Source organism: Salmo salar, chromosome ssa11 (genome assembly GCF_905237065.1).
Source record: "Salmo salar chromosome ssa11, Ssal_v3.1, whole genome shotgun sequence".
NCBI lineage: Eukaryota > Metazoa > Chordata > Actinopteri > Salmoniformes > Salmonidae > Salmo > Salmo salar.
In genome coordinates this window covers 31,129,213-31,151,440 of record NC_059452.1, presented here as the reverse complement: position 1 = coordinate 31,151,440, position 22,228 = coordinate 31,129,213, and the positions used below count along the sequence as shown (strand labels likewise).

At 43.5% G+C, this 22,228-nt stretch overlaps 1 protein-coding gene across 1 annotated transcript in view; it reads right to left on the bottom strand.

Annotated features, from left to right (window-relative positions):
- Positions 1–21,938, bottom strand: part of LOC106594991 (FERM domain-containing protein 5) — a 120,511-nt gene extending 98,573 nt beyond the window's left edge. The window contains exon 1 of the mRNA XM_045689335.1: positions 21,140–21,938. Coding sequence (XP_045545291.1) covers positions 21,140–21,241 — 102 coding nt within the window. The 5' untranslated portion in view covers positions 21,242–21,938. The remainder of the gene's footprint in view (positions 1–21,139) is intronic.
- Between the last annotated feature and the right edge of the window lie 290 nt (positions 21,939–22,228).

Sequence of the window (22,228 nt, the reverse complement as noted above, 5' to 3'; positions counted from 1 at the left end):
GGTAAAAATAGAACTGAACCAGGCAGCCGAACAAAACGCGAGGCCTGAGCGGAATACCAAGACAACAGAAGAAAATGTACGGAGAGTACCGGTAGGGTGCAAAATGGCCAGCCGAAAGACAAATACAAATACCTTTATGTGTTAAATGTCAGAACACACATTGCTGGCTTACTAATGAATCCCATTTGTGGGAGAATAGAGCAGTTTTGGAGTCAAGAACGAATGCACAGTATATCTATAGTACTTTGTGATGTGTATTGAGTGTAGTAATGTGATGATCACATACATTTGTCACTTATTGTTGAGGCATAAAAGCCAAAGACATAGAATTTGTAACATTAAGACTACCCAAAACGAAACATTAAAACTTTCTATGGCTGAAGTGCTGTTCTTCAATTCAAACTCATGCTTTCCACCCACCTGGGTCAAATACTAGTGTCCATGATTCAACAAAAGCACTCAAGCAGTTCAACACATTCTCCCTAGCTACAGCGCTGTGTAAAAACATTGATTCAGTATGCAATTTATTTCAATCCAGATGGCAAACTGACTTTCAACTATTCCCAGCAGAGCTCTGTTAAATCCCCACAGAGAGCTGAACAGTGGAAGAGCAGCGTTTTAGCTTCTATTTAGCACTTTCTCGCTTGCAATCTCTATCCCCCTTTCAACAGCGAGCCTCTCTCTCTCTCTCTCTCTCTCTCTGTCTCTCTCCATAGCGAGCTGAACAGATTGAAGAGCAGAGTTCTAGCTTCTTCTCAGGAAACTCCCAGGTGGTTATTGTGCCTTTGCTGTCGTATGGCACTCTCTATTCACTTCAGTCTAGATTGAGCTAGCAGGAGGTGCTCCAGCTGACAAGGTAGAAACACAATTTAAAAGAAGGATGTCAAAATACAGCATGAGGCTGCAGACCAGATGAGCCGTTTTGACTGAACTCTATCACTCATTATTTTATATAACAACAACAGTGTGGAAACTAAATGTTTTTATTTATTTATTTATATCACCTTTATTTAACCAGGTAGGCAAGTTGAGAACAAGTTCTCATTTACAATTGCGACCTGGCCAAGATAAAGCAAAGCAGTTTGACAACATACAACAACACAGAGTTACACATGGAGTAAAACAAATATACAGTCAATAATACAGTAGAAAAATAAGTCTATGTACAATGTGAGCAAATGAGTTGAGATAAGGGAGGTAAAGGCAAAAAAAAGTCCATGGTGGCAAAGTAAATACAATATAGCAAGTAAAACACTGGAATGGTAGATTTGTAGTAGAAGAAAGTGCAAAGTAGAAATAGAGTTAATGGGGTGCAAAGGAGCTAAATAAAATAAATAAATACAGTAGGGGAAGAGGTAGTTGTTTGGGCTAAATTATAGATGGGCTATGTACAGGTGCAGTGATCTGTGAGCTGATCTGACAGCTGGTGCTTAAAGCTAGTGAGGGAGATAAGTGTTTCCAGTTTCAGAGATTTTTGTAGTTCATTCCAGTCATTGGCAGCAGAGAACTGGAAAGGGAGACGGCCAAAATGATTGAGAGTGGCTTGTAACAATGCTTTAAAAGGATACTTCAGGATTTTGGCAATGCCCTTTATCTACTTCCCCAGAGTCAGATGAACTTGTAGATTCTATTTGTATGTCTCTGCGTCCAGTATGAAGTTAGTTAGAGGTAGATTCGCAAGCCAAAGCTTACTAGGGTTAGCACAATGGCTGGATGTCTATGGTAACAGCTAGCATGCCATAGACGCCCAGTAATTGTGCAAACGCTACTTAGCAACATACTTCAAACTGCACATAGAGATAAAAATGGTATGCACGAGTTCATCTGACTCTGGAGAAGTAGATAAAGGACTTCTTTGCCAAAATCCGAAGTGTCGCTTTCAGCCTATACTTTCTTTAGAGACCTCAGTTGGCAACGCTGGTGTAGCTTGAAGATGGGGGAGAGTTTGGAGATACATCCTCTAGGCCAGATCTAAAAGGACATGAAGCCGGTCCGTTTTAAAGAACAGCCTCTATCTCTGTGATATTATATACACATAGCATTTACGTCAAGATTTCACAACATTCAGTTATTCCTTGAGGGGAATATAACAGTAGTAGGCTTTGTAACAAAAGTCAAACTAGTAGTAACCAAACATCAACATTCTGGGAGGACATTTATGAGAGAGAATAATTGCTGAATATGAGTTAATAAACAACAAGCACATATATATATACAGTTGAAGTCGGAAGTTTACATACACTTAGGTTGGAGTCATTAAAACTCGTTTTTCAAACACTCCACAAATTTGTTGTTAACAAACTATAGTTTTGGCAAGTCTGTTAGGACATCTACTTTGTGCATGACACAAGTAATTTTTCCAACAATTGTTTACAGACAGATTATTTCACCAATAATTCACTGTATCACAATTCCAGTGGGTCAGAAGTTAACATACACTAAGTTGATTGCACCTTTAAACAGCTTGGAAAATTCCTGAAAACGGTATCATGGCTTTAGAAGCTTCTGATAGGCTAATTGATCATTTGAGTCAATTGGAGGTGTACCTGTGGATGTATTTCAAGGCCTACCTTCAAACTCAGTGCCTCTTTGCTTGACATCATGGGAAAATAAAGAAAAATCAGCCAAGACCTCAGAAAATAAATTGAAGACCTCCACAAGTCTGGTCCATCCTCGGGAGCAATTTCCAAATGCCTGAAGGTACCACATTCATCTGTACAAACAATAGTACACAAGGATAAACACCATGGGACCACGCAGCCGTCATACCACTCAGGAAGGAGATGCCTTCTGTCTCCTAGAGATGAACGTACTTTGGTGCGAAAAGTGCAAGTCAATCCCAGAACAACAGCAAAGGACCTTGTGAAGATGCTGGAGGAAACAGGTACAAAAGTATCTATATCCACAGTAAAACGAGTCCTGTATCGACATAACCTGAAAGGCCGCTCAGCAAGGAAGAAGCCGCTGCTCCAAAACCACCATAAAAAAGACAGACTACGGTTTGCAACTGCACATGGGGACAAAGATCATACTTTTTGGAGAAATGTCCTCTGGTCTGATGAAACAAAAATAGAACTGTTTGACAATAATGACCATTGTTATGTTTGGAGGAAAAAGGGGGAGGCTTGCAAGACGAAGAACACCATCCCAACCGTGAAGCACGAGGGTGGCAGCATCATGTTGTGGGGGTGCTTTGCTGCAGGAGGGACTGGTGCACTTCACAAAATAGATGGAATCATGAGGGAAGGAAAATGATGTGGATATATTGAAGCAACATCTCAAGACATCAGTCAGGAAGTTAAAGCTTGGTCGCAAATGGGTCTTCCAAATGGACAATGACCCCAAGCATACTTCCAAAGTTGTGGCAAAATGGCTTTAAGGACAACAAAGCCAAGATATTGGAGTGGCCATCACAAAGCCCTGACCTCAATCCTATAGTAAATTTGTGGGCAGAACTGAAAAAAGCGTGTGCGAGCAAGGAGGCCTACAAACCTGAATCAATTACACCAGCTCTGTCAGGAGGAATGGGCCAAAATTCACCAAACTTATTGTGGGAAGCTTGTGGAAGGCTACCCAAAACATTTGACCCAAGTTAAACAATTGAAAGGCAATGCTACCAAATACTAATTGAACACTATATATTGCTGAGGGTATTTGTCAGGCAGGGAGACTATGCTATTGGCTGCTGAGCAGATGTTGGCTCTAGCAGAGTGTCTGAATCTCAGCACAGCCTTAGTCCCCATTACAGTGCAGCCAGGCAGTCAGCCAGGCAGCCAGCCAGGCAGGCACAAGATCCCCAAGAGACTACAGACAAGAGAGGACAACAACAATAACAACACAAACACACACACAGATACGCGCTTACGCACACAACATTAATTGGTGAGGAAAAGGAGAATGTGGTTCCCTTATTTCCCATAACATTAACATAACTAGATCACACATCTGTGCTTATAGTAACACTATCTCCCATCATCAATAGCAGAGGCACAGTAACACATGTAATTAGCGTGATTGTGTGGAAACACCCTCAGTACATTAGCCTATATCCTACATACTCAACTGGTGGTTCGCGGACCGAATCCGGAACCAGAACGGGGTCAATATGGACCGTAGGCCCCCCCAAAAAATTATAATAATTATACTTATTTTTTACTCGGTCAGACTTCGACCCTTGGTACCGTAAACACACAAGACATTGAAGAATGCATAGAATTGGAGGAAATTAGCTTTAAAACTCCAAATTGTCTATCCGCCAACAAGAGGGGTGTGAACAGTTTGAGGTCACATGGGTTGTGAGGTGGGGGTTTGTTACTATGCTGATAAATGATATTATCCATCTGGACCTTTGCCACCTAGGAAATGTGTGTGACCGGACCTTCTCAAATAGTACTTAAGTACCCCTGGCCTCTATCACGCCGCACTATCCCCCATGCCTTAGTCTACATGCAGCCTGTGTGTTTTTCACCTCCTCCACCAGTGGCTTAGGCCCTAAGCCCTTATAGGCTATGGAGAGGACAGTCAGAGGAGAGGCCGGTGGGATATTGGGTTGTTGGGTATCCTCCAGAGTCCTGGGCTGCATCCCAAATACTTCTCTATTCCCTATGTCTTAACCTGGGCCCATAGGGAATAGAGTGTTATTTGGGATTCACACCAGACTAACCTGCCAGCCATCCACAGTGACTGCAGGACACAGACATGCATCCTATACAGGGATGCCAAGAGGAAGGGGCCAGTGCCAGTCAACATTGGCATAGTCAGTACAGCTAACATGTACAGGCCGTCTTGGTGTAAAATTTCATCTTTCCCTCTGTCTCATTCTACCCCCCCTCTCTTGCTATTATAGTCCCCTCTCCATCCCCCAATCTGTATTTTTCCTCTCTCTCTCCCTCCTTATGCTGTGTTCAACTTCCTATAGCACCAAGCCCACTGAGAGGATGAGTTAATAGTGCTGTCAGTAATGTGCAGAGCTAATGTGCAGAGTGTGCACCTCTATAGGGCAGCACAGCAATCATACTGATCCTCTCGCTCTTTCCTTTACAGGACAAGACACATTCCTTTGTAGCTCAGTTGGTGGAGCATGATGCTTGTAATGCCAGGGTAGTGGGTTTGATTCCTGGGACCACCCATATTTAAAATGTATGCATGCATGACTAAGTCACTTTGGATAAAAGTGTTTGCTAAATGGCATTTATTATCATTCAGAGTGGCTGAACACATGCAACACCCTTGGACACACACACACAGATACACAAATAACCACACACACACACATATATACATATATACAGGTACTGTGCTGCACACACACGTACGCACCATAACAAGTATGAGCACCTCAGTGAAAACATTAATATGCAGATTGACTATCAAAAGGAAGAGACGACTTAATGGGATTCCATGAATTAAACAAAAAGTCCTCAGCAAACTGCAACAAAACAATGTTCAAGTTCACTGCTTTTCACACAATCATCTGTCTGAAGAAAATCTCCCTCCCTCCCTCCCTCCCTCCCTCCCTCCCTCCCTCCCTCCCTCCCTCCAATTTCAAAGATGATGTCCTCTACAGAGGGAGAACTGCAGCACTCTTAAATAAGCATTGTCACTCCTTTCAAGTTCATCATGAAAGAAGAAAGGAAGGATGGCATACTCTATGTCTGAGCCAGAGTAGTGAGTGGAGCGGAGCTGGCGCGAGGAGCGGAGATGGAGCGAGGAGCGGAGCTGGCGCGAGGAGCGGAGCTGGAGCGGAGCGTGCCCAATATGACTGGAGCGTGGAGCGAGATTCCCAAATGCTCCAATATTTCTCCAGTAGAGCTCACTTCGACCTCAGGGCATGCCCGGCCCAGCATGCATTTGTAGTGTACTTGTGTGCTGCTATAGCCCCTTTATTTAGCTACTGTCATGGAGTTCGCTAAATATTTTCATAAAGAAACTAAATCAAGGTGACTTACAAAGATGAGGACCAAGAGCAAGAGAGTGTCCATAGTAGTGTCCATAACTAAAGAATCATTGTGGAATCTGAAAAGCATGATGGTGTACTTTACTTACTACATTGCACATGCTAAAAGAAAGCAACGAGGTGGATAGATAACTACGTGTGTCATTGTGGCAAAGTATTTATAAACCAAAAATCAGGTCTCTTAAACGTTTCATTCATTTTTGTTCTATTATCTATAGAATTATTTAATTTGGCCCAATAGGCCTGGCATATTCCCTTGTTCAAGGAGCTTTCCGTTTTGATTGGGTTATTTTGCCTAAAAACCTTTAGGCCTACCTATAGAATAATAATTTTAAAAAAACTCTGCATCTCTGCCCAGCCTGGCATCAGTGGCCAAAAGGGTGTTTAGCATCTCCAGTGGCTCTGCAAGTGTGGAGAGCTTATTCTCCGATGCTGGCCTGCTCTCCAGGCACCATCGTGTGATCCTGAAGGCACAGACTGGCCAAACTCGTGTTTCTGAAAAATGAAAAATGAATTCTAAAAATGAATTCAAAAGGCACTAATTAGTCATATTTCATTTAATTTGTATATAATTCTAAGTAAGTCATAGCCTATATGCACAATTTACAGACTATACTGATTTAATACCACAAAATGTAAATGCTGAGTTCTTTATGTCCCTACCAGTCTATTGTGTCGCACTCGCAAATGTTTGACAATGTATTTCTTTGTAGGCTATAGCCTTAAAATAATAGAAATAATATAGCCTACATAATTAATTTGCATTACTTCTCTGGCTCCCTGTCTGGCTCCCTGTCTGGCTCCCTGTCTGGCTCCCTGTCTGACTCCCTGTCTGACTCCCTGTCTGGCTCCCTGTCTGGCTCCCTGTCTGGCTCCCTGTCTGGCTCCCTGTCTGACTCCCTGTCTGGCTCCCTGTCTGGCTCCCTGTCTGGCTCCCTGTCTGGCTCCCTGTCTGACTCCCTGTCTGGCTCCCTGTCTGGCTCCCTGTCTGGCTCCCTGTCTGGCTCCCTGTCTGGCTCCCTGTCTGGCTCCCTGTCTGACTCCCTAAATAAAGGTTACATTTTTTTTTTATAAATGGAGTGAATTTGGAGCGGCAGTTTTTCTTCCTATGAGTGCAGAGCGGTTTTTAGCGGAGCTGTTGGAAAGGACGATGAGCCCTGGACGCTCCATGAGGGGGATTTCCAACCGCTCAACTCCGCTCACAGGCTCTGGTCTGCGCCCCAAATGGCACCCTATTCCCTTTATAGTGCACTACCATAGGGTTCTGGTCAAAAGTTATACACTATATAGGGAATATGGTGCCTCTATCATATTCAGAAAACTTGTTTAGGTTCCCCAATGCATAGACAAGCAGCTAGCCTGCACAACTAAAGCGTCTTCTCCTCCAGCTATAAACCCATCTTGAGAGGCTGTACTGATGAATTCTCTAGAGGTGTACTGCTACACACGGTGGATTAACACTTGTGGAATTGTGTCTGGTTTGATCTGTCTCTTCAATGCCATGATCAAATGGTGTAGGTTTATAGTCAGTGGTTGCTCTTCCTTCATACAAAAAACTATGACTCAGGCAGTCATCTCTTTGGAATATGGGAAATTCTGACAAAATAACTGACTTAGAAACAGCAGGAAATGTTAACTTGTAGTGTATTCGATGTCAGACTTAACGAAAAATGTATCAACACCTACAAAAAAATCTCCATTAATTCTAATCCACATAATAATTCACATTTCCTGTTGCTGTAGGATTATTTTACAGCTATAGCAAACTGGCTCAAATGAAGATCCTACATCTGTCTAGGTAGATGATCTGAACTGTCCAGACAAATCAATGAAGAGCTGCCTAGCTATTACTCACTGCCAAATGAAGACGAGAAGGGACAGATGGAAGTGATAGATGTCTGAAGGAGGGAGAGATAGAGAGAGAGAGAGAGAGAGAGAGAGAGAGAGAGAGAGAGAGAGACATCTAGAAGAAATTCATAACATTCGGCCACATTCATTTCTCAGTTTCCCAGTTTCGCAGACAGACATGCATTGGTTCTGTAATCCAGGAGACAAAACAGACTTCATAATCTCCTGCTTGATTCCCAGTACGACAAAGGCTGAGAATTACTTTTCAGCAATAACATTTAAACGGGTTAATGTAATGTGCAGGGAGCAGGATACACACGAGGCGGTGCATAAAAGCTGGGATACTGGATCATTAAACTGTTTTGATTACACTGATAGACCTCCGCACTCCTCAGCCAGATTCATTACTACTGCTCAGTTCACTTTGCTTTGGTTCACGTGTGAACTTTTTGGCTTGGCACGACTCGACCACCTGTGAGTGGTGTGTATGTGTGTGTGGTGTGTGTGTGTGTGTGTGCTTGCGTGCATGCGCGCTTGTGTGTGCATGCATTTATGCATGTGTGTGTGTGCGTGAATCTGTGCTTGAGTGTGTGTACTCTACTCTGAGCCAGCTCATTAGGCCTCTATGACACACAGTGTTAGTGATGGATTAGTACAATGGGCAAGTGTCAGTGATGAGGATGGCTAGGAACAGTACAGGGACAAACACAGGCCATCTGTTTGGTCCTGGCCAGGCCTGAGACACAGCAATCATAGAGGGAGGCCAGGTCTTCTGGGTCACTGCTCCACAGTGGTCTGAGGAGAGGAGAGACAGGCACTACTGCACCCATAGCAGCACACAGCACAAAGACAGTCCATGCTGGATGTGCTCGTCGCAAACGCGAACCCCATAGGGAATGACCTGCAGAGACGTACTAGATAAATACACACATCTACACAGAGATACAGCACAGTATGTACACACAATCAGCTTCCTCTTCTGCACACCAGCTACACTACTGCCTGTGCTTTAGTCATACAGTGATACAGTGCATGTTCTGCTGCGTCATGTACACTCAGTGACAGTTTATTAGGTACAACCATCTAGTACCGGATCGGACCCCCAGCCTGAATTCTTCGGGAGTGGATTTGAAAAGGTGTCGGACACATCCCACAGGGATGTTGGTCCATGCTGACACGGTGGCATCACGCAGTTGCTGCAGATTAGAAGGCGGTACATTCATGCATGCATTTATGCATCTGTGTTTAGTGAGTGACTGAGTGTGTCGGGAAACAGCCTTTTCCATCTCATCCCAAAGATCCTCTGCTGGGTTTGGTCCGCAACAATGTTCAGATATGGTGTGGCGTTCAATCGGTTCTCAATTGGTATCAAGGGACTTAACGTGTGCCAGGAAAACCTTCCCCACACCAGTACACCATCACCACCAGCCTGTACTGTTGACACCAGGCAGGATGGGTCCAAATCCTGACTGCCATCAGCATGACCCAACAGGAACCGGGCTTCGTCAGACCAGGTAATGTGTTTCCACTCCTCAGTTGTCCAGTGTTGGTGGTCGTGTGCCCACTGGAGCCTCTTCTTCTTGTTTTTAGCTGATAGGAGTGAAACCCAGTGTGGTCGTCTGCTGCAATAACCATCTGTGACAAGGACTAACGAGTTGTGTGTTCTGAGATGCCGTTCTGCAGACCACTGTTGTACTGCGCTGTTATTTGCCTGTTTGTGGAACGCCTGTTAGCTTGCACGATTCTTGCCATTCTCCTTCGACCTCTCTCATCAACGAGCTGTTTCTCCCACATGACGGCCGCTGACTGGATGTGTTTTGTTTGTCGCACCATTCTTGGCAAACCCTAGACACTGTTGTGAGTGAAAAGCCCCAGGAGGGCGGCCATTTCTGAGATACTCGATCTTAGGTCACTCGTTTTGCCCATTCTAACTTTCAATCAAACAGTAATTGAATGCCTCAATGCCTATCTGCCTGCTTTATATAGCAAGCCAAGGCCATGTGACTCACTGTCTGTAGGAGCCATCCATTTTCGTGAACGGGGGGTGTAACTAATAAACTGGCCAATAAGTGTATATACTGCACAGTACAGAGCCTTCACTGCTCTGTCATGTATATACTGTACAATACAGAGCCTTCACTGCTGTGTCATGTATATACTGTACAGTACAGAGCCTTCACTGCTGTGTCATGTATATACTGTACGGTACAGATCCTTCACTGCTGTGTCATGTATATACTGTACAGTACAGAGCCTTCACTGCTGTGTCATGTATATACTGTACAGTACAGAGCCTTCACTGCTGTGTCATGTATATACTGAACGGTACAGAGCCTTCACTGCTGTGTCATGTATATACTGTACAGTACAGAGCCTTCACTGCTGTGTCATGTATATACTGTACAGTACAGAACCTTCACTGCTGTGTCATGTATATACTGTACAGTACAGAGCCTTCACTGCTGTGTCATGTATATACTGAACGGTACAGAGCCTTCACTGCTGTGTCATGTATATACTGTACAATACAGAGCCTTCACTGCTGTGTCATGTATATACTGAACGGTACAGATCCTTCACTGCTGTGTCATGTATATACTGTACAATACAGAGCCTTCACTGCTGTGTCATGTATATACTGTACAGTACAGAGCCTTCACTGCTGTGTCATGTATATACTGAACGGTACAGAGCCTTCACTGCTGTGTCATGTATATACTGTACAGTACAGAGCCTTCACTGCTGTGTCATGTATATACTGTACACTACAGAGCCTTCACTGCTGTGTCATGTATATACTGAACGGTACAGAGCCTTCACTGCTGTGTCATGTATATACTGTACAATACAGAGCCTTCACTGCTGTGTCATGTCTATACTGTACAGTACAGAGCCTTCACTGCTGTGTCATGTATATACTGAACGGTACAGAGCCTTCACTGCTGTGTCATGTATATACTGTACAGTACAGAACCTTCACTGCTGTGTCATGTATATACTGTACAGTACAGAGCCTTCACTGCTGTGTCATGTATATACTGAACGGTACAGAGCCTTCACTGCTGTGTCATGTATATACTGTACAGTACAGAGCCTTCACTGCTGTGTCATGTATATACTGTACAGTACAGAGCCTTCACTGCTGTGTCATGTATATACTGAACGGTACAGAGCCTTCACTGCTGTGTCATGTATATACTGTACAGTACAGAGCCTTCACTGCTGTGTCATGTCTATACTGTACAATACAGAGCCTTCACTGCTCTGTCATGTATATACTGTACAGTACAGAGCCTTCACTGCTGTGTCATGTCTATACTGTACAATACAGAGCCTTCACTGCTGTGTCATGTATATACTGTAGTCTATACTGTACTGTGGTGTCAGGTTCTCTCTGGGCTGCTGTCTCATTAATCTACAGAGAGAGCCGCAGTGCTGAAGGGAGAGGAGAGAGAGAAAGCGAGAGAAGGGGAAGAGAGAAAGGGGTGTGAGAGAGAGAGCGAGAGAGCCAGGGGAACAAAGAATGGATTCTGTGGAGCTCAGAGGTTCAGATACCAGCTAGGAACTTGCAGGAAGGAGACTGGAGCTGGGAGAAAGAGGGTAAAGATCTCTAGGGTGACATGGGTACAAATATGACACTTTGGCATTACCTGGGAATAAATACCTGGGAAACAATATGAAATTCCTAACAATATGATGCACCAGCTAAACGTTACAGCTCCTAGGCTAAAGACTCGTCTGAGTGGACTCAGTGGACACTTCCATGCACCTCAAACTATTGGGATTGTTTTGTCTTTCTATTTTCTCTTTCCCTCTGTATTTCCCGACACACTCAGTCACTCACTAAACCCTGTTGAACTTGATTGTGTTACAAGATCTGCCACTCAGGTAGATTACAAGCTTAGAGGCATTAGAAATGTCAGATCAAGAGTTGCAGACTGTAGCTAGGTAAGTAATGATGGGAAGAATTATTGGCCAGAAAAGACTAGGTAGAAGGAAAGGATTAGGAGTAAGATACAGTACTATTATAAACTGGGTGGTTCGAGCCCTGAATGGCTGAAAGCCGTGGTATATCAGACCGTATACCATGGGTATGACAAAATATGTATTCTTACTGCTCTAATTACATTGGTAACCAGTTTATAATAGCAATAAGGCAACTCGGGGGTTTGTGATATATGGCCAATATACCACGGCTAGGGGCTGTATCCAGGCACTCCACATTGCGTTGTGCGTAAGAACAGCCCTTAGCCGTGGTATATTGGACATATACCACACCCCCCCATGCCTTATTGCTTAATTATACTATGCCAAGACATTACATTTTACGTATCTAATCTTTCTTGAGGGAAGTTATTAATTGAAAGTAATTCATGATAAATCCATCTGTATCTCTTCATTTCTCTGGACAGATTGGGGCATCCTAATACTGCTCCATATAGGATGACTACGTACACTGAGAGAATATACTCTATACTGAGAGTGACTACAGCGGGAATCTTCATTGCTCCTGTGCTGACTGTGGATCCTGCAGGTACTGCTGCAGAGTCCTGAGCTACCCCAGTGACATCATCACTGGCTGAGGAGAGAGGGAGCATGCAGCGGTTGCAAAGTGAGCTAAAAGACTATATTTTTGTGTGTATAAACAGCCCCAAAAACATGTGTGCTGTGATGCCTGCAATCGTAGCAGTCTGAGGTAGAGGTGAAACGCTCCATGGAATACTCACTCCTGGCACACATTTGTATTATTTATTGTCGTGGGTCGGCACAGCAACAGTAGAGCCGCTTGAACCCCAAACACACAGTCAGAGACAGCTTCGTCATCACTGCCTCACTGCTGACGGAAGCAGCCTGTCAGTCCGCTCTGCAAGCAGGCACACTGTGGCTGGAATGTCTGTCTGACAGCGACTAGGTTCATGTTCACTAAGCTGCAGAGAAAGGTGTTTATCTATCAAGGTTTGTGAGCAACAGAACTGTGCTTATGTCCCAGTAAGGCAGAACATTGTACTTTATAACCAGTCATGTATGCTCTGGTATGTTCCTGATATGTAATAGGACATGATGTGGTATTAATGTGTATTGTCTGGTAATGACTTAGTATAATTCAAAACAACTAGTAACTAATTCACGACCCAAATAAACAAACAATTCATAGGCTATTAGTGTGTAACTGCAATTTTACCATGGAAGTAAATACCATATCAAAATATTTCCATGGAAGTAAATACCATATCAAAATATTTCTGTGCTTCTTATCCGACACTCTACAGGTCACCTGGGACTGGTGTGGTTAAAGGTCCACTTCTGGTGCTGCTGGCTAAATATGGAGGTGTAAGGTTTCACGCAACGCCTGCCTGAAGTTGGCACTCAACCAGAGAAGTTTGTTTTGTTCTGTCAAACTGCTATGGAGTATACCGTATCTTAACAGCTGTACAGCACTGACTCCAGGAATGGGTTAGGGCACAGCAGCTCAGATGCATGCAGCTTAACCAAGTACTAGAGAGATGCATGTTGGGTTTATCAGTTGTCATGGTGAGTAGTTAGTAAAAGTAAAGGAGAAAACTCACCAGACCAATTGTCGGTCTGCACAGTTCACCGTTCGCTTGCTGTCAGAGCGGTGGGATATAGGGACCACCCACCGTTGGCGACTGACCAGAATGACCATCATTTTCGCCCGTTTCTACATGTAGAATCGCTTTGCACTTGGTTTGCAAATTACGGCCGCCACTCTGTTCAGAGGTGGTAAGTAGTCTCGCCGGCAGACGCTCGACAATCCTACCAGTCTCTCCACGTTGTAGTAGTAAAAAACAGCACCATTTCAAGCTGTCAGTGACAAGGATGCAAATGTTTCAATTCTGAAATTTGGCATCAGAGATTTTTTTTTAATTGCTGAAAGAGAAGCAATCAAAGGGACAAGCTGAAGCAGTCAGTGTCTGCATCCTAAATGGCACCCTATTCCCTATGAAGTGCACTACTTTTGACCATAGCCCCATAAAGCCCTGATCAAAAGTAGGGCACTAAATAGGGAATAGGGTGACATTTGGGATGTATCCAGTGACATCATTAGAATCATGGTTATTACTGTCATGACCGCAAATCATCCTAATCTGAGAGAGCACCAAAGCCTTGGAGGATTTTTCTCACTATTCCTCTACATTATGGATGAACCATGTTGTTGCAGGGGGCCTTCGAATCAAAGTGACATGCGTTGGGTAGATTCAGCTCTGTGGCGTCAGGACTGGTTCAAATAGTATTTGTGAGCGTTTGCTTGAGTCTGTTTGCCTTTACTGTACGGTTCCATTAGTTCTATTGCACCAGGCATATTAAAATAAGCACAGCTGAAGTATTTGAAAGACAACAAATACTATTTGAACCCAGGCCTGGCAGCATAGAGTAGGCCTGTAGCTAGAGGGACTGATAAGCAGAGCTGTAGCTGTCTAAATCACATCTTACTTCTATTCTAGGTTCTATTAAGCCTGAGCCAGCAGTTAGAAATACATATAAATAGGGGAACAGCAATCCCAGTCCCAGGATAATCATGGGGTGAAATGATCCCACTTGGAACCCTCTCTCTCTCATGTGATGTAATGTTCACTCTAGGTGGAATTTCAGTTCCAGGATTTATTTGGTATTGCATCTAGGAGAGATTATTTTGACTGGGAATGATTGGGGATTAACCCACATGCAGTTTTAAGAAGTCATTTTGGTAATAACATGTTCATGTACAGTAACAAATGCACATATGACAGTCCAACTTTAAACAAAGTACAATTTATAAAGACTTTATATAGCATACTTTATAAGCACAACATAAATGCTTCACAAAGAATCTATAAGTGTATGTCATACTCTATAAATGGTGTATAAACATACATAGTGCATTGTGTCACATTTGGCAATTGACCCTACAGTGGGAATGGTTATGTCACCCTTTATAGAGCATGATATACGCTTATAGATTATTTGTGAAGCATTTTTGCAGTGCTTACGAAGCCTTTATGTATGCTATTAAAAGCCTTAAAGTCGTACTTCGTTTAAAGTGGGACTCAACAACTAAATGTGCTAATATGATCAAAAGACGAGAATTGTATAATAATGAAGAAAATGCTTCGATAATTTTAGATCATCTTTGTTTAGATAATGTTTGTTAAATTTCAACGGTCTGCTTGTATTTTGACAATAGGGACATAATTATGATCAAACTGTATGGTATAGGCATGAGAAGAAAGAAAAGCGAACTTGACATCTACAATAGGCTTCTCTATCTGAATGTAGGCTCCAAAAACAAAGCTGCCTAGCCCTTTCCTGCAGTCAATGACCAAAAGCACCCTCTTTGGCCTCATGGGTGAAATGTTATTCATATTTTTCCTAATTTAATCATTATTAAAAATTTTAAAAATTAAACTGACCGAATTCCGGTGTTTCTATGTCAAACTGTTTTGTTATATTTCAATCTTCTGTAATGTATATCAAGTGTAATATTGGGATGCAAACTCAGAATGTAATGCATTTCAACTGTATATCTGACATGGTACAGGTGTCTTGTTTTTTTAAGCCCATAACCATGTGTGTGAAGTGTATACTTTTGTTTCAGGGTAGATGTGTTTAAGACTACCTAGAATCACTGTGTGTGAACCTGATTTAGCCCACTGCAGTAAAAGTTTAACAAACCACAGGCAACACGCCAGGCAGTAAACAACATAACTTAACAACGCCCACTTAGACGAAAGCAGCGGAAGTCTATTTCAATAATGCATTTACAAGACAAAATCAGAACTCCATCCAAGTCCTGCATTAGACTTCCAGGGAACGGTGGTGATTTCATTAGTGCACCACAGAATGCAGCATCTTGACTGAGGCCTGTAGACTGTGGACGTCCCAAATGGCACCCTACTTTTGACCAGACTCCTATGCACCCTGGTCCAATATAGTGCACTACATAGGGTGCCATTTGGGACACCACCACTGCCTCTGTGCCAGTGCCTCAGTCACCCATACTGATCAGGAGGAGAGGACTTCTCTGCTCATCTGGATCAATAACGTTCCATGAAAGACAGAGACATATTTAATTCAAGCTCCTGTCTAAAGTAATTAATAAATGTACTTTTTGTGTTTATGTTTATTTTTTAAACTTGTATGTGACCGGAAACATGACCGAATACAAACAGTGTAGCTATTCCCTCCACAAGGCAATCAAACAAGCTAAGCGTCAGTACAGAGACAAAGTGGAGTCGCAATTCAACGGCTCAGACATGAGAGGTATGTGGCAGGGTCTACAGTCAATCACGGACTACAAAAGGAAAACCAGCCCCATTGCGGACCAGGATGTCTTGCTCCCAGACAGACTAAACAACTTCTTTGCTCGCTTTGAGGACAATACAGTGCCACTGACAAGGCCCACTACCAAAACCTGTGGGCTCTCTTTCACTGCAGCCAACGTGAGCAAAACATTTAAACGTGTCAATCCTCGCAAGGCTGCAGGCCCAGACGGCATCCCCAGCCGCGTACTCAGAGCATGCGCAGACCAGCTGGCTGGTGTGTTTACGGATATATTCAATCGCTCCCTATCCCAGTCTGCTGTCGCCACATGCTTCAAGATGGCCACCATTGTTCCAGTTCCCAAGAAAGCCAAGGTAACTGAGCTAAATGACTACCGCCCCGTAGCACTCACTTCCGTCATCATGAAGTGCTTTGAGAGACTAGTCAAGGATCATGTCACCTCTACCCTACCTGTCATCCTAGACCCACTCCAATTTGCTTACCGCCCCAATAGGTCCACAGACGACGCAATCGCAATCACACTGCACACTGCCCTAACCCATCTGGACAAGAGGAATACCTATGTGAGAATGCTGTTCATCGACTACAGCTCAGCATTTAACACCATAGTACCCTCCAAACTCGTCATTAAGCTCGAGACCCTGGGTCTCGACCCCGCCCTGTGCAACTGGGTCCTGGACTTCCTGACGGGCCGCCCCCCAGGTGGTGAGGGTAGGTAACAACATCTCCACCCCGCTGATCCTCAACACTGGGGCCCCACAATGGTGCGTTCTCAGCCCTCTCCTGTACTCCCTGTTCACCCACGACTGCGTGGCCATGCACGCCTCCAACTCAATCATCAAGTTTGCAGACGACACTACAGTGGTAGACTTGATTACCAACAACGACGAGACAGCCTACAGGGAGGAGGTGAAGGCCCTCGGAGTGTGGTGTCAGGAAAATAACCTCACACTCAACGTCAACAAAACAAAGGAGATGATCGTGGACTTCAGGAAACAGCAGAGGGAGCACCCCCCTATCTACATTGACGGGACAGTAGTGGAGAGGGTAGAAAGTTTTAAGTTCCTCAGCGTACACATCACGGACAAACTGAAATGGTCCACCCACACAGACAGCGTGGTGAAGAAGGCGCAGCAGCGCCTCTTCAACCTCAGGAGGCTGAAGAAATTCGGTTTGTCACCTAAAACACTCACAAACTTTTACAGATGCACAGTCGAGAGCATCCTGTCGGGCTGTATCACCGCCTGGTACGGCAACTGCTCTGCCCATAACCGTAAGATTCTCCAGAGGGTAGTGAGGTCTGCACAACGCATCACCGGGGGCAAACTACCTGCCCTCCAGGACACCTACACCACCCGATGTCACAGGAAGGCCAAAAAGATCATCAAGGACAACAACCATCCGAGCCACTGCCTGTTCACCCCGCTATCATCCAGAAGGCGAGGTCAGTACAGGTGCATCAAAGCTGGGACCGAGAGACTGAAAAACAGCTTCTATCTCAAGGCCATCAGACTGTTAAACAGCCATCACTAACACTGAGTGGCTACTGTCAACATACTGACTCAACTCTAGCCACTTTAATAATGGAAAAATTGATGTAATAAATGTATCACTAGCCACTTTAAACAATGCCACTTCATATAATGTTTACATACCCTACATTACTCATCTCATATGTATATACTGTACTCTATACCATCTACTGCATCTTGCCATCTTGATGTAATGTATCACTAGCCACTTTAAACAATGCCACTTTTATATGTTTACATACCCTACATTACTCATCTCATATGTATATACTGTACTCTATACCATCCACTGCATCTTGCCTATGCCGTTCTATACCATCACTCATCACAGCATCACTACTCTGGACGGTTCTGACTTAGAATATGTGGACAACTACAAATACCTAAGTGTCTGGTTAGACTGTAAACTCTCCTTCCAGACTCACATCAAACATCTCCAATCAAAAGTTAAATCTAGAATTGGCTTCCTATTTCGCAACAAAGCATATTTCACTCATGCTGCCAAACATACCCTCGTAAAACTGACTATCCTACCGATCCTCGACTTCGGCGATGTCATTTACAAAATAGCCTCCAATACCCTACTCAATAAATTGGATGCAGTCTATCAGTTTGTCACCAAAGCCCCATGTACTACCCACCACTGCGACCTGTACGCTCTCGTTGGCTGGCCCTCGCTTCATACTCGTCGCCAATCCCACTGGACCAGGTCTTGTAAAGTTCCCCCTTATCTCAGCTCGCTGGTCACCATAGCAGCACCCACCTGTAGCACGCGCTCCAGCAGGTATATCTCTCTGGTCACCCCCAAAGCCAATTCCTCCTGGAACGAAAATCACTAAAACTGGAAACACTTATCTCCCTCACTAGCTTTAAGCACCAGCTGTAAGAGCAGCTCACAGATCACTGCACCTGTACATAGCCCATCTGTAAACAGCCCATCTATCTACCTACCTCATCCCCATACTGTATTTATTTATTTATTTATTTTGCTCCTTTGCCCCCCATTATTTCTACTTTGCACTATCTCCACTGCAAATCTACCATTCCAGTGTTTTACTTGCTATATTGTATTTACTTCGCCACCATGGCCTTTTTTGCCTTTACCTCCCTTATCTCACCTCATTTGCTCACTTTGTATATAGACTTATTTTTATACTATATTGACTGTATGTTTGTTTTACTCCATGTGTAACTCTGTGTTGTTGTATGTTGTCGACCTGCTTTGCTTTATCTTGGCCAGGTCGCAATTGTAAATGAGAACTTGTTCTCAACTTGCCTACCTGGTTCAATAAAGGTGAAATAAATAAATAAAAATTCATATTTTTTTTGATGTACATATTCTTATTCATTCCTTTACACCTGTGTGTATAAGGTAATTGTTGTGAAATTGTTAGGTTGGATTACTTGTTAGATATTACAGCATTGTCGGAACGAGAAGCACAAGCATTTCGCTACACTCGCATTAACTTCTGCTAACCATGTGTATGTGACAAATAAAATTTCATTTGATTTGATGAATTCCAGGTGAATTGAAGAGGGTAAAAGTAAGGAATAGCAATGTGCCATAAGACTAGAAGAGCTTTGGGGGGAATACAGTACACTTCAAGACTTGGCTAGGAGTGATTCCAGTTTCCTTCAGGGTGAGCAAGACCAAACACCATCAGAAGTTAAAATGCTCATCTTGCCACAAAGTCAGTGCATCTCAAAATCTTGAGTTCCCTCCTTTTTTTAAAGGTTTATTTAATTACTGCAGTGGGCTAAATCAGGGTCACAGTGTTTCTTGGTAGTCTGAAACACATCTACTTTGAAACACACATGGTTATAGGCTTACAAAAAAGAAGATACCTGTACCATTTCAGATCATTTTGAGTTTGCATCCCAATGTTACACATTATATACATCACAGAAGGCTGAACTATAACAAAACCGTTTAACATATGAAACAGGATTTTCAGATTTTTTTTTAACAATGTTGATTAATGAAATTATGAAAAAAATATTAATAATATTCCACCCATGAGGCCACTAGATGGCACTTTGGTCATTCGACCATAATCAGTATCATAAAGGGTTTGAATATGTCCTGTTCCAAACCACCCTGTAACAATAGAGAGCAGCAGATCCAGAGATGCATTCTGAATAGAACCAGAGAGCACATTAGAAGCTGAGTACGGCTGTGAGCAGTGCAGCCCTAAAGCGTTGAGGTACACAGACTAATAATGCCCAAATGCAGTATATAAAGACCTGAAGCTCTCTTTCTCCCATACACTCTCTCACATGTTCTCTTCTATCTGTCTGTCTGTCTGTCTGTCTGTCTGTCTGTCTGTCTGTCTGTCTGTCTGTCTGTCTGTCTGTCTGTCTGTCTGTCTGTCTGTCTGTCTGTCTGTCTGTCTGTCTGTCTGTCTGTCTGTCTGTCTGGCTGGCTGGCTGGCTGGCTGGCTGGCTGGCTATCCATCTATCCATCTACCTCCCCTTCCCTCTCTCTGTGAGAGAATTGCACATCAGCAACAAGGGTCTAAGAGTGATTCAAATGTGACTTGTGACAAGTATTAAATTGTGTGTCCTGGAGATGTGTCTTGTGTTTCAATACTTTGTCTCTCTCAGGACCTGATCAGGCATGGATCAGCAAAAGGAAGGCCAGGGTCATTACAATACTCAGAAAGTCAGAGGTTCTGATACAAAGAATGCAAAAAATGGTCATGTTGATTGATTGCAGATTGATTGCAAATGGCTGATTGATTGACTGACCTCTTCTTATACTGTAGATTCTCTGAAAAGGTATCAACATTTGTTTACAGACTTTACATGGTTGGTGTTAAATCCTACCATTTCCTTTCAATTCAGTGTTTCTGTCACATTGGAAAGTAGGCTATAGTTTTCCATTGTTGTCAGATCCCAGAGATGTTGTGGATGGTGAAGGTCTGTACATATTGTCATTGCTAATATGATAGTAAGGAGAACTGTCACATCTCTAAGCGTCCAGGTTAGGAGACACACTCACAAACTGTTATTGATGCTGATTATCACTCTCTACCTAGGCCAAGGCCAGTCTAAGACCCAGACAAACATAGAAAATGCTGATTATCACTCTCTACCTAGGCCAAGGCCAGGCTAAGACCCAGACAAACATAGAAAATGCTGATTATCACTCTCTACCTAGGCCAAGGCCAGTCTAAGACCCAGACAAACATAGAAAATATGAAAAGTGTAATAGATCAATAGATGATCCATAGATGATCAATATTGTATGATGAACGATTCAGGACAGTTGCAGTGCACCGAAGCCATGCTTCCAAAATTCAGCCAGCAGAATGACATCAAATACCCGATGAGATACATTAGATCTTTACACATTTAATACGCAATGCAGATTACGGTTTTCTCTATTTTCATCAAGGTGTCATGTGATGCGCACAGGTAGCAGATACACAGACGAAAGAGACATTACCCACAGTGGGGCAACCAACGGTGACAGCAACAGCGTCAATATAATAGGTTCCCTGCTTGCTAAACAGGAACTGACCTGGATCGTGCAGGTGTACTCCGAGTCATCCAGCAGCCTCACGGTACAGTTGTATTCTCGTTCCAGATTCCTGATGCTGCCACTCATGAAACGGCTCAGCATCTTCTTGCTCTGTGTCTGTGTATGGGACCACAAAAAACTGCACACAGCATAGATGTAATGTCACATCAACAACGTCCCTCCTCTTTGGTCCAACACCTGGATAGCAGCAATGTCAATCTACAGCGGTGGTTGAGCATCGTATTTCCGGTAGCCCAGATGTGATATCGCACTGAATGCTCAACGGCTGGGCAACCAAAGAATGAATACTGTATCACTCAATGTGATAAAATGTTAGTCTGCTGCTGATGTCCAGTTAAACTGTTATCATACCTCCACACTCTTCATTGCTCTCTTCAGTCAAATGCTGCTGGGCGGGCCACGGACGAGTCTTTGAATGACGTGTCTGCGCGCAAACGACAGCCAAAGCCGAGGAAATTGGCTACATTTCTGTTTGTAAACCACAGGTTGGTTCTCCGCGGGAGCAATGTGACGAATAGTAATTTCGAATCTCCCACGTTTCCATCAGAATGCAGGGCCATGCCCATCAGCTGAAATAATGCCAGTTAGCCTACACCACCAAGGATACGAATAGCCAGCAAGGACTGCTCGACCTGATTCGATGAGCTGCTCAGTTCAAGAGCTGTTTACATTGTATTTCAAATCGCACCGTATGCAAATGAGTGCATCACGCGCTCGAGGAGAGCCGCTGGAAAGGAGGTTGGCGAGCGGGAGGTGTTAATCGTAGACTGTTTCATAATACAGAGAATGCAATAGTCATATTTTTCTAGATTCAACCTTTGAAATAACCTAGGGAATATGCAATGTCCATAATTGCCAACAGTAACCGCTGAGGTGAGGGAAAACAATGATAATGTAACTTATTGTAGCCTAATATGCCTATAAATGATCTCATCCGGGGAGTCTATAATTTATTACATAGACTCGGCCGACTTTCAGGATTGGCTGGTTATGCAATAGGCTGTTGGCTCCCTCAGGTGGTGTGTAATTTCTAGTGCAGTCTGCTCTTGGTAGTCTTGAGCAGGAGGA